Source organism: Mus caroli, unplaced genomic scaffold, assembly GCF_978045245.1.
Source record: "Mus caroli unplaced genomic scaffold, Mus_caroli_1 scaffold_11, whole genome shotgun sequence".
In the NCBI taxonomy this organism is placed as follows: Eukaryota; Metazoa; Chordata; class Mammalia; order Rodentia; family Muridae; genus Mus; species Mus caroli.
In genome coordinates this window covers 88,108,610-88,125,655 of record NW_028227266.1, presented here as the reverse complement: position 1 = coordinate 88,125,655, position 17,046 = coordinate 88,108,610, and the positions used below count along the sequence as shown (strand labels likewise).

The 17,046-nt window shown below is 43.1% G+C and overlaps 1 protein-coding gene across 6 annotated transcripts in view; it reads right to left on the bottom strand.

The window, feature by feature from the left end:
• Positions 1 to 207: 207 nt before the first annotated feature.
• LOC110301624 (5-formyltetrahydrofolate cyclo-ligase) overlaps positions 208 to 17,046 on the bottom strand; it is a 38,183-nt gene continuing 21,344 nt past the window's right edge. For all 6 annotated transcript variants that reach the window (XM_029481630.2, XM_085827876.1, XM_029481633.2 and 3 more), the window contains one exon: positions 208 to 2,597. In XM_029481630.2, the coding sequence (XP_029337490.2) occupies positions 2,365 to 2,597 (233 nt within the window). In that variant the 3' untranslated portion in view covers positions 208 to 2,364. The remainder of the gene's footprint in view (positions 2,598 to 17,046) is intronic.

The following is a 17,046-nucleotide window of genomic DNA, read 5'->3' as shown; positions in this document are numbered from 1 at the left end:
ACCCTGTGCTGCTCACTCCCCGGGTCATAGATGTCCTAACCTACACACCTAATCTACCTACAGTGTCATTGTACCCTGTATCACCCGGGAGGGAGTGTCGACCTCCCAGTACCTTCGCAGGAATTCCTCGGTGCAAGCTTGGTCACACAGAAATGGCTGTCTTTTTAGGGGTGTGTGTCAGGTGATATGCTCATTATTACCAAAATATTTGTTAAGAAACAACTTAAGGAAGTATTTATTTTGGCAATATACAATCCATCAGAGCATCCAGAGGCACCCACCGTCGGGAAGCAGAGAGCAATGATCATTAGTACACAACTCATTTTTCCCTTCTCATTTGGTCCAGGATCCCACCCCATGAGACAGAGTTACCACATACTGGGTACGTCTTCACTGTTTGATTAAACCTTTCAGGAAGCACCCTCATAAACACACCCAGGGACATGTTTCTGTGGAAGTTCTGAATCCTGTCAGGTTTACAAGATTAACCACTACAGGGAGAGATCACATGGGTTTTGATTGTTCTGAATCTTGAGTGCCCAGCAATTTCTGGCAAGTCATTTGTCTATTCTAACTACACCTGGCTCTTACATGCTCTCTTTCAATACAAGAATAACATAGGTTGAGAAAGCAAAGCTTTCTCGACCGTCAAGAGCCCTGTAATGTTAGGATTTAACTATTTCACGCCAACAGTCATGCCAGTTATAGTAACATTTACCTCATCCCTGCTGCTGAAGTAACACTGAATAAGATTAACCAGTGTACTAATGGCATCATAGGTTGTAGCAATTCCATTTCTTTTTCATTTCTCTTTGCATATTCTAAATTGTACAGATCAACTCTTAGCCTTAATTGACATTTTAAAAATATATATATTTTTACCTTTGTGCACAAAATATCACTGTATATTATTATGTAAAAAAGTACATCTGTGTTTAAAGTGAAATAATTGTACATATATTCTCTTTACACTTTAAAAAATGTTATCAAACACTCTCTATCAGTCATCTACCGAAGACAAGAAGCTCTTTCGAACTTATAGCCTTGTGAAGGGACAAACATGGACATTAGTAACTGCTCCATAGGACAATGTGATAAATAGGCAATGGCCACAGAAAGAGAAGAAAGAGGATCTAGAGTTGGCAGGAGGGGAGACAAGGAAGACCTCCTGGAGAAAAAAAGCTAGGGCAGAGCCCTGAAGATACCCAGCAGTTCCCAGGACAAAAGAAGCCAGCAGTGAGATGCAGGAAAACAGGCTTGCACTGGGCAGAAGGCCTGCGGTGCTTGCAGCACATACAGAAAGACATATAGGGGAGAGGGAAGAGATGATAGAGGAAGGGGGGGCTTACAAGGGATTTCTCCCACATTGGAAGGCATCTACTTGTTAAAATGTCTCCGAAAGACTTCTATGCGGATTGTCCACACTAGATTTATGCCTTATCAGATCATCCCTGAAATAAATTGGAGGCAAAAGATGCTAAGCACAAAGCCTGCCTACTTGAGCTGAGAAATGCTGAGAGTTGAAGAAATTAGGAGCAGGAAGACAGGAAGGAGAGAGCAGATGTAGACTGCATCCCAGAGGCAATTCCAGCAGGAGCTAGTGACCGGCTACAGGTTGAAGCAAGGAAGCAGTCATGTCAAGGAAGACCCCTGAGTGTCCTGTGATAACCAAATCTTTCCCCTCAACAAAAGTACCTCTCCCTGGCTGTGAGGCCATCTGGCAATGTCCGGTCCATGGCAGCTTCCATTTCCAAATGGAGCCCACGAATTCACAGAAAAACTTCCTTATATAAGTCCTCAGGGCCAGAGACCAATCAACTGGATCAAACTATGTAAACCACAAAAGATTCCCATCCATTCACCACATGAAGCTACAAAATGTCACGCACAAAACTTCAAGGTGAGTAAATGAAGCCATGATTAGGTGGCATAATAATATTCTTGGGGAATATTTTATCCATACCAAGTACTGCCAAACCAATTACTAACAGCTGAGTCTCCATATGCCAGAGCAATCAGGCCTATGACTGCATATTAAGAAACAGTGTCTCCATTCACACCCAAATTCTGTTTCTCTAATACTCATAAATATTTCATTTAAACTAGAAGACAGAAAGGTCAACTTACCATCTTGACACCAGAAAGCTAAGCTGAAAACCGTGCGGTTTCCACCTCCATTTGCATTAATATTCTAATAATTTCTATTGATTTCTAAAGAGGATTTTATATTATTTTATTTTTACACTTAAAATCACAATCCATATTCACTTTAATGTGCCGTTTTGATTCATTTTGACAAGAGAAAAATAGACATCTGTTCTTTACACCGGTACAGAGCAGTGAGTGTAGCCATCGTGGTGTAACTTAGGATGCTGGGGAATCTTCATAAAGGACTTCATCTACCTCCATGTCATGCTCATCCACTGGGATCTGGGGACAGATCTGCTCTTTAAAAGCCAAGGCCATGGTATAGGGCTTCACTTCCTGATGCTGTACACAGCGCTTCAGGTAGGTGTCATAGTACCCCTTACCCCGCCCCAGCCGGTTGCCATCTTTGTCAAACCCGAGGCCAGGAAGGAAGATGAGGTCAAGTCCACCTGTGGAAAAGAGAAATATACTTGGAGTATCAATGGTTACTTCATGACTGCTTCAGGATAGCATGTTATTTCTATTAACATCAATCATTTTCCCATTTTTTAAAAGAGTATATAATCCTTGTGAAATCATGAAAAAAAAACATGTTAGACAAAGGAAATAATTCTTCAGCAACGTTGTTAGTCCTGCATCCATCCTTCTGCAGTCCTTTGGTGTGCCTCTATAGAAATGGCAGGTTCCTAGCCTTGTCCACATCAGTGAGAGGACTCTCTGTGGGCAGCCTTCAGACCTTCCTTTAACTCTAGCATGCAGCTGATTCTCCACACCTGTCTGGTTTGGGAGCCAGTACCCTGGGATCATGACAGATGGAGGGATGTGAGAAGGCCAGGAAAGACAGAAATGATGGAGCTATTCCACAGCTGTTAAGAGTACCATGCAGTCCACAAGGCTCACTCCTCTTACATTCTCTCCCACTAACAGGCAAGGGTAGGCTCAGACTTAAAGCTTAGGTGTGGGGTGAGCACACTGACAACACTGCTAGCATGGCAGACCATGGCTGGAAGCCAAGGACTCTCAGCTCAGGATGCTAGAAGTAGGATGTTCTGATAGAATAGTGCTGGCATCAAGCAGCTGATGACTTCCTATGAGGTGAACCCCATTTCCTGTTCCTGCCATGTACATGTCCACCTTGCCTGCTGACATCCTACACTGAAGAGCTCAGGTGCAGTCAGACCCAACCCGCTAAGCCTGCCTGTCTATTCCAAGGCCTGCTTGCTTAAAAAAAAATTAAGAAGGTGATGTCATTGATCTATCCTTTCTATCCCTGTCCCATTAATTTATCTCTATAGGAATGGACAGTATCCTGTGCATTTGGACCTTGCTGCCAAGAAGGGTCTTCTTTACCTATCCAGAGCAGCTAACTTAAAGTTCCTGTCTTCTAAACTGTAACACACATATGTACTATGATTTCTGCCTCTCCACATGTGAATAGGTGTTTTGTAAAATCTTCAGAGAGGACACAGAGTCCTTGCCTTCAGGAGATGACAGCTCATTTAAAATAACATGTAACATGTGGCTAAGACGACATCTCTATCAATTGTCCCAAAGCTACAGAAGCAAAGGCTCTAGAGACTCCAGTAGAGAATAAGTAAATTTATCTGGGTGAGAAGTCCTGGTCATGGGGTATTTTGACTTGATATGGGCTTTTTAAGAATGTGTCAAGAGTCAAGTTACATCCTGGAAGCCAAAAGAAGGGTAGCAGGATAGTGCGCAGGGAAGGGGCAAGCAGCAGTCTCATATGGGGCAGAAAGACCGGGGCAAGGAATAAGAAATGATAGGTGTGCATTTTTCTCCAGCAGTGGAAGAACAAATGCCAGGACAATGGTACATGGAGTTCTCAAAAAATTAAAAGTAGAACTACCATAAGATCTAGAAATCTTACTCCTACGTGTTTATCCAAAAGCACTGAAATCAGGATCTCAGCAGATCTTTACACTTCCATCTTCATGTTTTAGTGTACCCAATAGCCCAAAGGTAGAACAGCCGAAATGTCCACCAGAGTAACAACTGATCAAAACAAACAAATAACCAAAACCATGGCACATGCATGTGGTAATTTATTAATCTGCCACAAAATTGAAGACAATTTTGTAATAGTGGACATGGATGAACCAAGAAGACACTGTGCTAGATAGAAAAAAAATCATATAAACACACACTGTATAAATTCACTTATATTAGGTATCTAGAAGAGTAAAACTTTTATAAACAGGAAGTAGAATGCCATTTGTCAGGGACCAGGCGAAGATACTATTTGATAAGCAAAGCGTCTCATCCAAGCAAGATGGACAAGTTCCAGGGGTCTGTTAGGACACTGTGTTTATGGCCAAAATAAGTATACTCTAGACCTAAAATTGTAAGAGGTAACATCTCATATGGGTTACTAGTTAACATAATAAAAAAACAAACTTTACAAGCAAAGCAACAAAAAGGTACGGCAACAGAACAGCCGGGATATTCACCAGCGCCAACTCATATAGAAAAAAGGCAGAATTCTGGAACCATCACATTCCTGCTGGTGGAAGAAGAGACCAGAGGAGAGAAACAGTCAAGGAAAGCCATTCTCAGCCCTCACGCTGGGATCAAGTTTGCTGCTGCTCCTACTCCTTCCTGGGCTTGGTCTGCTTCTCCCTAGAGTCTGTCTTGTAGAGCTGAGTGTATATGTCTCTGTTGACTGGGCTGGACAGCAATTTTCCTTGCAGGCCATAATTTTTTCCAAGCCATCCTTCATGCTTGGATTTTAATAGACTGCTACAGCACAAAGACCCTGAAAGATGAGTACATTATCTTCAGACAGATCAATCCTGGCATGGCTCTAAGGTATATCTATTTGGATTAAAGAAGTGACATTATGAGTAAGTCTATCCTCGCATGGCCACTAGTTAAACGTGAAACTCTATAGCTATTAAGCAGAGGTGAGAATGGCCTTTGGGCCACTGGGTAACTCAGGGACCTGAAACTGCCCTGCAGAGGTCCTGGTATTCTACCTGGAACTCTAGCCTTTGAGTCCCTGCCCATAGAACTGCTTCCACTCAAATCCCTTCTACTATTGGTGCACTTGACTGTGGCCCCAGTTCCAGTACTTAGGACTTAGAAAGTCCTTTCTAGTATGCTCCCACTTCTGCTGTTTAGATCTTAGTGCTTTTCTGAATGTAAACTGCATTCCTTACTGGCTTCACTCATCTGCTGTTGCCCCTGAAGTTTTTTCTGTGGCTTGACACCATCTTTTCTTCCTTTCTCTTCTGCTGCCTGACACATGAGTGAGCAAACACACACACACACACACACACACACACACACACACACACACACCACATGCAAAACCTTACCTACCCTACCTACTTATCTATCTGGGACTCTTGACATTTCTGTAACAGTACTTCTCAGTGTCAAATTTCCCCAGTGAAGAAATCAGTGGGACAAGTAAATCAGGTATGGGCTCAACAAGCTTCCCATGCCACATATACTAGAGCATGACCCTAGACACACCCTAATGAACCACAAAAGCAAAATTCAGTAGGAAAAACAGAAAAGCCTTCCTTCTTCACCCATATTCTTCCTACATGATTTACAATCAGCAAAGGCTCATTAACAGAAGACATTAGCATAGTGCCCACCATAATCCTGATTTCAGTTAACCCTTCCACTCTTGTCTCCCAAGCCTGGCTGGAATGAAATGTAACCAAGAGAGCTAACGAGCTCCACTCATCAGAATGGCAACAAGACCTTCAGGCAGAGGTCTCTGCAGGTTAGCCAGTTCTTCTGCACAGCCACACTTTATTGTTTATTTGTTCTTGCTGGGGAAGGTGTAGTTCCACAGTTCTCTTGCATTCGAAACTGCAAAGCTACCCTTTGGAAAACTGCACCACCCTTATACCCTACATTTGTTCACAGTCTTTCTTCTTCCCATTATTTGGTATTGCTCTGAAAGAGCAGTCTCCTCTGAAGGCAGCTGGTAAGGGGCAAGGACCATGCTATTTCCTAGCTGTGGGATCAAGGGTGAGTAGCCTTCCAGTCTGTGCTTTCGACATTACCACCTGCAAATCTGCTTGTTCGCCTGCTGTCACAAACATTACATCAGATCATGCTTATGAGCTCTACTGCTAAGTGCAGTCCAAGATAATCGCATTTATTATGAGACGTTCTCCTTTGAAGTAAGAAATATGAGGCACTATTTCTTGAACTGGTGGAGAAAGGAATGAAGTTCCTCTAGAACTCTCAGTGAAATTGAGCAGAGCTTCTTTCTTTAGTCTTCCCTTAGAACTGACTGATGCATGTATTCCTCCTGCCTCAGGCTTCAGCCAAGAGAGAGCAAGAAAACTAGGAAAGCGTAGGTGAAGAGCCAGAGTTAGGTGCTCTGAATTTTTTTTTCCTATAAAGAACCAAGGGGTAAATAATTTAGGCTATGAGACACTGTGAACCATAGGTCAGTTTTGTACTGTGAAAGCAGACATAAGCAATAATATATATATGAACAACTAGCTATGCTTATTTACTAAAATAGGTAGAGGACCAGACTTGACCCAGAAGCTACAGTTGCCATCCTGTCATGTGATATAGAAGGAGTTTCTGAAATAAGAACAGAGGTCAAAGGTGGACAGGGTAAGAACAACATCCCTTAGAAATGGCAAGATGATAACTGTTACAGTAAGGGACACACAGCGGATGGGAGCAAGCAGAGCTATAGGGACACACAGGGGATGGGAGCAAGCAGAACTGTGAACTTTTCATCAGCAACAGGAAGCCTAGGAAATAAGCTTTTAGAGAAGATAAAAGGGGACTTTATGCATGCTTCTATTCACCCTAGTTCTGAGGATCTAGCTCACCCTTGGGAACATCATTTTCAATATGATAACAGCAATCTCTCTGACAACACCCTGAACACAGTCTCCAGGGACAGAGGTCTCCAGGATAGAGCCTGTTCAGCCACTGGACTGTCTCTGCCCTGACCCTGAGAATAAGTGATGGAGCCCAAGAAATACACACAGCCCCTGCTCTGGGTTCAACAGGCACCATTCTTAGCATTCTTCTCCTCCCTTTAATTCTCTTTATCTTGCACGTCTTGATCACATCTTCTATACACTCTCCTTTAGGAGATTCGAAAATATGACTTAGTGCAGTCACCCCTCTGCACTAGGGCCAGGATTCTCATCTTGTGGTTCTGCTTGTACCATTCCTCCAGAAAGTTCAGCTGATTATCCCACTTCCTAAAATGCAGGCTTCTTCCTGGCTCTCCCTTGTTCAAAAGCATTTAACAGGCCTGGGAATACAGCTCAGGTACAGAATGTTTACCGACTGTGAAAAGTCCTATTTTTAATCTTCATCACTGCCTGAAAACACACATGGTAAACCATATATGTAATCCTGGCATGTAATTTTAGCAGGAGAATCAGGAATGCAAAGTCATCATTGGCTATATAGAGTTCAAGGCCATCCAGGGTTACACGAGAGCCTTTCTCGAAAAACACCAACAATTGCTAAAGAAAGGAAGGAAGGAAGGAAGGAAGGAAGGAAGGAAGCAAGCAAGCAAACAAACAAAAGAAAAGAAAAAAATCCAAAAGTGCATTTAGTAAGTATATCACCTTTAATGATAACATCCAAGATGTCTTTACTTGTCTATGCAAAACCTACCCTAGTCTTCAGGTCATTACCCTCCACATCATTTCATTTCCCTTGTATTCCTGTGACATCAGTTATATCAATGAATCCATGTCTCACAAGACCACTTGTGACTGTCTGCCTGGGTATCTGTGTTACAATCCCAAGGCCACCTCATCTGATATAGCAATGAGCCTTACTTAAGCTGCCATGCAGTTCTTTTGTCAAATCACTATGCAGTAAGCAGCTCTTGCCTTTGAGTCCAATAAGCAGTGGGAATCCTTCCTTCCTTTCTTTTAGGATTCCTTATAGCTCAGCTCTCTCTAAAATGGAAGGATGAGAGTGAAGGACCTAATGACAACCTGTGGCTCCTGACCATATCCATGTAGTCATCTGCTTTGATCACTACAGGAGTCACCTGACTCTGAACTTCAGAGCAGGGTCAAGAAGAGCAGAGTTCAGGAGCCAACATTGGAGTAGTGTCCACCAATGCCCAGCACTCTCCTCTCCCCTAGGAATAAAAGGGGTAAGGAAAATTGCTACATCTATAGGCAGCAGGAGGAAGGTGCAGACGGCTCTTCACACAGGAAAAGCAATTCAGAGAGCTCAAAGGATTCTTTAGAGTCACTCAGTTCAAAGAGGGAGGTCAAGATTCAAGATCTAAGGGGTCTCCACTGCTAATGGGTTCAAGTGTGTCTGTGCAAAGGGATGGGAGAAGAAGCCACAGGACAACTATGTTAGAGCCATGATGAATGTGAAAACACAGCTCTCCCCTCAAAGGGAATAAGGGATAAATTACTCCAAAGCCAAGTATCAGTGATCCTGAGCCAGGAAAAACTGGGGAATTAGGAATAGGCTTCAGGTGGTATCTGGTGGCACTCGTAGCCTTTGGGTTGGTGCAAGCTAGTAGTTTGTTAATACATTGTTACAAAAGGATTTCACTGGGCAATTATAATTTAGTTATAAATCTGCAGCATACCAACTCCCCGCAATCACATAAACTCTAAGCTTTGTAGAATTCCTGATACAGGTGAGGCTCTTTGAAGAAGAACTTCACTCAGTCCCCACATTTTACTGAGAGATGGGCTGTGCAGGCTTCTAGATAGGCTACCAGGTTGAAATCTTAGCACTATAACATATCACCTATGAAACGTCAATCAAAACCACCTTCACCTAAAAACAAACACATTATGATGGAAAGTGTCCCTAACGTAGTAACATGAAATGTCACCTTAACGGCTGTATGCCTACTCTTGAACTCATACAAGTGACTGCAGAGACTCAGACATGTCCATCAACCATGCTTTCAGGACACAAAGAATTGGAAATCCCAAACAAGACACAGTGCCAGTACCTCATGACAGCTCTTGTGATGAACTCGGAAATCAATACTTTGAACTCATACTGGCTGTGCTAGAGCAGACTGACATAGGATGCTTGCTCCTCAAAGGGAAAACAATGAAACACACATGAGATAATAAACAAAACCAATTAAGGGTTGCAATAAGACACAGTCCACTTCTGATTTCAGGTATAAATGGTTTTGAAAAAAATTTTTCTGGTCTAGCAAGATGGTTTAGGTGCTTGCCATCAAGCCACATGGTAGAAAGGGAGAACTGACTCTCCCCAAAATTGTCCTCTGACTCCATACAACACAAACACACACAAATGTAATAAAAATTAAGAAAAAGGGAAACCCATAAACCCAGGAAGAACTAATCAACTAATTCACCTAATGAAAGCAGGTAATTAAAAATATTTACATCTCAAAGGTATTTTCACTCTGTCTCAACATGTACCAGCCTTTGGGAATCTTAGTGTAGAATCATATACATCTGAAGACAGGATGGCCCCTGACTGCTCACTTTGACATTGTTAACTTAATATTCTTGCTTTGACACAGGCACCAAAGCTTGTATCAAAATAAAGAATCAACATTCATCACCAGGGCACTAGGCCAACCATACAACACCAGGTAAAATGTACTCCTGGGTATAAGGGGACATTCTGCTAATGTCATGTGGATCACAGCACGAGACAGTCTATCTATGCCTTCCATGAAAGCCTAAGTACATTATGAATGCAAGGCTTTATTTAATCCCATGACCATTGTGCTTAAACGAAGGAAGTAGTTACAGTCATGGACTAGGATCCAGAGGGTACCCACTGAGATTTTCAGGGTTTTGTATCCCTGAAGAAATAATTAGATCAGGGCCATATATGTATAGTGGTAGAAATGGAGACCATGACTTAAGGCCAGCGAGCACCTGTCTTCACCCACTTTTGTGCATTTGTCTGTTACGTGTCCCTTACAGGGGAAGAATTTCTGTGTTTCTGCCAAATCACTTCTCTCATGTAAACCCTGATGTCTCTCTGTGCCCTAACCTTCTTCTACAGTCAATGGAGACAAGGATTTAGATTCTTCTGGGCAGAGCTGAAACACAGAAGAAACTTGACGTGCATATGGTATAAGTGCTGAGTGTTTCTGCACAACAGCTTCTACCCTAGCATAGCAGCCTAAAAATTTCCAAGGCCAAAAGTCAAACTAAGATGGCCTGTGAAAACAGTCACCCTTCTCTCTGTAATGCCTGTGCCTTCCTGTGAGTCTGCCCCAGGAAGGATACATAGAAAAGTAACAGCCTCTGAGATGAAGAACTGGGGAAAAGAAGGGCCTGCGTGAAAAGGGGACCATACACCTGCACATCACTCCTTGTGAATTTTTATCACATGGTACACAGAGCCATAAATGTGAAATTCTCTTAAATATCAACCTTCTGTGTGAAGGCAAGAGCCTACAAGACTCGCAACCAGTCAAGTGCCCTGGCCTCCACACAGATCACTGGGTGTAGACCCCACATCAACCAAGAGTTGTTAGAAACTTCTAAGTAACTGAAGCGCTCCCTGAAACCCAGCCTCTTCTTAAGATGGGACAAATAACAGCTTTACAGAGTGACTAAGTAAATACATAAAGAAAGAATGTCAAAACTTAATAAAGTGTTCAATAAATGAAGGCTTCTCTTATACCTACGGATATGAAAAAAAATGCCTATTCTTTGTTGGCTCTTGAAATTTTTTTCTTAAAAGAATTATTTAGACTTTTGCACAAACCCAGCCAAGAGCAAACCTAGCTCTCTACCACCACCTGCTGTCCCCTAGAAATGTAGACAGGAGCCATCTACAAGAGATGCTCCAGCCAGGAGCAGAGCATGAGCCATGCAGGCTCTCTGAAATGGTGGCTCTAGAAAGATGTGATGGGAAAGCATTGTGGCTACAAAGCACCTTTCCTTATACAGAGGATCCTCTGAGAAGTGTCTATAAGAAAATCAGGACCAATGGCACTGATACTTGATGCTCACTGTTAAGTTATACTGCCCACTTCATAGACACATCCTTACATCACCTGCAACAAACCCACAAGACATTTTATCATCTGCTTTCTCCAAATGGGAAATTCAAGATTCAAAGACAGAATGTAAATTGACAAAGACATATAGCCAGTGATGTGGAGACTCCAGGGCTGGGAAGGATGAGAGCCTCTTGCTGGAGAATAAGGCAGACAAAGAATATATACTAAATCTTGCCATGGAAGCAAGCTCAGTCACATGGAATGCAGCATCTATACTAGTCAGGCTTGGGCCACAGTGTGCGCAGATGGCACACAAACTGAGAAAAGAAACTCAATAAAGGGGCCAGTAAAAGGACTGGCAACTTGTAAGTAGTAACTGGTAGGGAACACTGGCCATCTTAGGGTGTGGGAGTAGGGAGAGTATGTCTATGGTGCCAGGAGGATGGCAGCTGGAAGGGCTGCTGGGCAGGAGTGGGGGCACTGCACTAAAGTACAAAGGTTAACCCTCCAGCTCACCCTTTAGTCTATAATGTGTCACCCTTTATAAGCTTGTAGCAATTGTTAAGTGAAAAAGACTGAGTTCAGTAGTCGCTAACAAACACATCCAGCAATGTTTGAACATGGTGAGTATTAGTAGTTAGTTCTGGGCGTGGAGATGGGTTGTTTTTAGTTTTTTACTTTATGTCTCATCTTTATGATCAAAAAATACTGAGTTTTTATTAGTTTTATCTGGACAAAAATGACTGTCCCAATGGTGTGATGGAATAGAGATGACTTTGGTCCATAGCCATGTTAGCAAAATAAGAACAAAAATATAATAAAAGCAAGTTTACAGTAATGGTAACAGAGCTATTCTCCCCCTTTCCTCATAGAAGGAGTAGAAGGAAGACTACAGGATCCTCATCTGGGATTCCGGCCATTACTCCTTCCCACAAATCGGTTGTGAGTGCTATTAGGAGATGCTGCAGTATATAACAAGAGAGGAGGTTAACTGAAAGTGGAACTCTGTGACAGAGTCTGCACACCATCATCTGTGATGGGGTAGGACTGCGCAGTGATGCAGCTGTTGCGTTTGGGGGCTACCCACTCTTCTGAAAGTAACCCCTTACCCACGTTCCTATAAACAAACTCATGGGTTTACCATGATGGTCGAGGGTGGATTTGTTGTTAGGGCTACATCTGGGTTAAGTTATTGCTGTTTCACACCTTCCCAAGGAAAGTTAACACAAAACAGAGCACAGCTATTTCCTTTTAGTAAATGTCTGTGTGTATGTATGTATGTATGTATGTATAGTGTGCATACATGTATTATATGTGTGTGTATGAATGCTCTAAAATTCTAGTCTTCAGGAGACAAACTTCAACGCATGTTATTTTCTTAAGCACTTAAAAATGTAATTATATCCTGGCTAACACGTTATCTGAAAATATGATATAGATATTAAGATAAAAAGTAACAATAATCCAACATTATTTTATTAGACAGTATGACCATCTCTGCTATGCCTATGAATAGCAATCGTAACTATGTATGAAAGATACAAAGCTGGTTGCCAAGAGACAAAGTGGGAAGAGGTGAACCAATTCTGTGTGAGTGTGGGGCAAAAACAGTGTACAGCTATTTTCTTTTAGTAAATGCATATATGTATGTATGTATGTATGTACATATGTGCATGCATTTTGTGAGCCTACTGGTATGCCCAAGAAGGACATCTAATGTTCTCTCACTCTCTGCTTGATTCTTCTGAGGTAGAGTCAAGCACGAGGGATCCTCTGGTCTCCACATTCCCACAGCACTCCAATGGCATGCCTGGCTTTTTGCTTGGGTGCTGGGAGGTTACTTGGGACCTGAGGCTTGGGAAGCAAGCACTCTCTCCCACTGAGCCATCTCCACAGCCATCTCCTCAGATTCTTCAACTACACCTGTATGCAACCCACAGCCTCCCCACCAAATACGGCTATAAAGATTCACTGGAACCCAGCCACACTTTACTTTGGCCACTAAAATGGAACAGCCAGTCCCTGAACATGCATATCAGCCACTAAGGCCCAGATCCTTACTCCCTGCTCTTTCACAGTGAAGAGTGCCAGCCCTTGCCTGGGGCATCTCCCTTAGGGCTTAAGGACAGAGAAAAATCAATCCTTCAGTTCATCCTATCTTAGAAGATTTAAAAAGAATATTAAGGAAGGGGAGATCAAATTATTTTCACTACAAAAAAAAAAGTTCAGAGATGGTATTATCTTAGTCCAAATGGCATTCCTTTGTGTTATTTTTGGCACTGAGTTTGGGGGAGACGCACAACAATTCATAGTCAAATGAATGATATTCATGTATTTTATTGTCTAAACAGGAAAATATAAGTGGGAAGAGGTGAAAGATTTTCCTATGCTTTTTCTCTAACTTGAGTCTCCTCTGGTTATGTAACGTTCAAAAAAAAAAAAAAAGGATAAAAAGAAGAAAGGGAGTTAGGGAAGCAGAAACTGGCCTGAGTAGGGCCACAGGCCTCATCCGGCCGGATCAGCACCGGGGTAGCTAGAGCGCAGGGTCGGATGACACCCGCCAGCTACCCACGACCCCCGCCACAGGATTTTGAGACTGCTGGTGAGTGGAACACAGCTTCTGCTCCAGTCCAATCACGCGGGACCTGAGACTGCTTTGGTTGGGGAGGCAGAAATCCGGTCTACAGAGGGCCACAAGCCTCTTCCGTTCAGAAAAGCACAGGGGTAGCTAGGGCGCAGGATCGGCTGACACTCGCCAGCTACCCACAACACCCGCCACAGGATCTTAAGACTTCTGGAGAGTGGAACACAGCTTCTGCTCCAATCCAATTGCTCGCGGGACCAGAGACTGCATTAGTCAGGGAAGCAGAAAACCGGCCTGAGTAGGACGACAGGCCTCTTCCGGCTGGACCAGCACCGGGGTACCTCAAGCTACCCACGACCCCCGCCACAAGATTTTGAGACTGCTGGTGAGTGGAACACAGCTTCTGCTCCAATCTTTAAACAGTGACAACAACAACAACTAACCCCAGAGATTACCAGATGGCGAAAGGTAAACGTAATAATCTTACTAACAGAAACCAAGACCACTCACCATCATCAGAACCCAGCACTCCCACTTCGCCCAGTCCAGGGCACCCCAACACAATGGAAAAGCTAGACACGGATCTAAAAGCATATCTCCTGATGATGGTAGAGGACTTCAAGAAGGACTTTAATAACACACTTAAAGAAATACAAAGGAACACTGGTAAACAGGTAGAAGACAGTAAAGAGGAAGCACAAAAATCCCTTAAAGAATTGCAGGAGAACACTGCTAAAGAGTTACAAATCCTTAAAGAAAAACAGGATAACCTAATCAAACAGGTAGAAGTCCTTAATGAAAAACAGGAAAACACATCCAAACAGATGATGGAAATGAACAAAACCATACTAGACCTAAAAAGGGAAGTAGACACAATAAAGAAAACACAAAATGAGGCAACACTGGAGATAGAAACCCTAGGAAAGAAATCTGGAACCATAGATACGAGCATCAGCAACAGAATACAAGAGATGGAAGAGAGAATCTCAGGTGCAGAAGATTCCATAGAGAACATCAGCACAACAATCAAAGAAAATGTAAAATGCAAAAAGATCCTAACTCAAAACATCCAAGAAATACAGGACACAATGAGAAGACCAAACCTACGGATAATAGGAGTGGATGAGAATGAAGATTTTCAACTCAAAGGACCAGCAAACATCTTCAACAAAATTATAGAAGAAAACTTCCCAAATCTAAAGAAAGAGATGCCCATGAACATACAAGAAGCCTACAGAACTCCAAATAGACTGGACCAGAAAAGAAATACCTCCCAACACATAATAATCAGAACAACAAATGCTCTAAATAAAGATAGAATACTAAAAGCAGTCAGAGAAAAAGGCCAAGTAACATATAAAGGCAAGCCTATCAGAATTACACCAGATTTTTCACCAGAGACTATGAAAGCCAGAAGATCCTGGACAGATGTTATACAGACACTAAAAGAACACAAATTCCAGCCCAGGCTACTATACCCAGCCAAACTCTCAATTAATATAGATGGAGAAACCAAAGTATTACACGACAAAACCAAATTCACACATTATCTCTCCACGAATCCAGCCCTTCAAAGGATAATAACAGAAAAAAAACAATACAAGGACAGGAACCACGCCCTAGAAACAACAAGAAGATAATCCCTCAACAAACCTAAAAGAAGACAGCCACAAGAACAGAATGCCAACTTTAACAACAAAAATAACAGGAAACAACAATTACTTTTCCTTAATATCTTTTAATATCAATGGACTCAACTCCCCGATAAAAAGACATAGACTAACAAACTGGCTACACAAACAAGACCCAGCATTTTGCTGCTTACAGGAAACTCATCTCAGAGAAAAAGATAGACACTACCTCAGAATGAAAGGCTGGAAAACAATTTTCCAAGCAAATGGTATGAAGAAACAAGCTGGAGTAGCCATTCTAATATCTGATAAGATTGACTTCCAACCCAAAGTCATTAAAAAAGACAGGGAGAGCTCTTCCGGTCAGAAAAGCACCGGGGTAGCAAGGGCGCAGGGTTGGCTGACACTCGCCAGCTACCCACAACACCCGCCACAGTATCTTAAGACTTCTGGTGAGTGGAACACAGCTTCTGCTCCAATCCAATTGCGCGCGGGACCTGAGACTGCATTAGTTAGGGAAGCAGAAACCGGCCTGAGTAGGGCCACAGGCCTCATCCGGCTGGATCAGCACCGGGGTAGCTAGAGCTCAGGGTCGGCTGACTCCCGCCAGCTACCCACGGCCCCCGCCACAGGATTTTGAGACTGCTGGTGAGTGGAACACAGCTTCTGCTCCAGTCCAATCACGCGGGACCTGAGTCTGCTTTGGTTGGGGAGGGAGAAATTCGGCCTACATAGGGCCACAAACCTCTTCCGGTCAGAAAAGCACCGGGGTAGCGAAGGCGCAGGGTCGGCTGACACTCGCCAGCTACCCACAACACCCGCCACAGGAACTTAAGACTTCTGGTGAGTGGAACACAGCTTCTGCTCCAATCCAATTGCGCGGGACCTGAGACTGCTCTGGTTGGGGAGAGAGAAATTCGGCCTACATAGGGCCACAAACCTCTTCCGGTCAGAAAAGCACCTGGGTAGCAAGGGCGCAGGGTCGGCTGACACTCGCCAGCTACCCACAACACCCTCCACAGGATCTTAAGACTTCTGGTGAGTGGAACACAGCTTCTGCTCCAATCCAATTGCGCGCGAGACCTGAGACTGCATTAGTTAGGGAAGCAGAAAACCGGCCTGAGTAGGACCACAGGCCTCTTCCAGCTGGACCAGCACCGGGGTACCTCCAGCTACCCACGACCCCCGCCACAGGATTTTGAGACTGCTGGTGAGTGGAACACAGCCTCTGCTCCAATCTTTAAACAGTGACAACAACAACAACTAACCCCAGAGATTACCAGATGGCGAAAGGTAAACGTAATAATCTTACTAACAGAAACCAAGACCACTCACCATCATCAGAACCCAGCACTCCCACTTCGCCCAGACCAGGGCACCCCAACACAGCGGAAAAGCTAGACACGGATCTAAAAGCATACCTCATGATGATGGTAGAGGACTTCAAGAAGGACTTTAATAACACACTTAAAGAAATACAAAGGAACACTGCTAAACAGGTAGAAGACAGTAAAGAGGAAGCACAAAAATCCCTTAAAGAATTGCAGGAGAACACTGCTAAAGAGTTACAAATCCTTAAAGAAAAACAGGATAACCTAATCAAACAGGTAGAAGTCCTTAATGAAAAACAGGAAAACACATCCAAACAGATGATGGAAATGATCAAAACCATACTAGACCTAAAAAGGGAAGTAGACACAATAAAGAAAACACAAAATGAGGCAACACTGGAG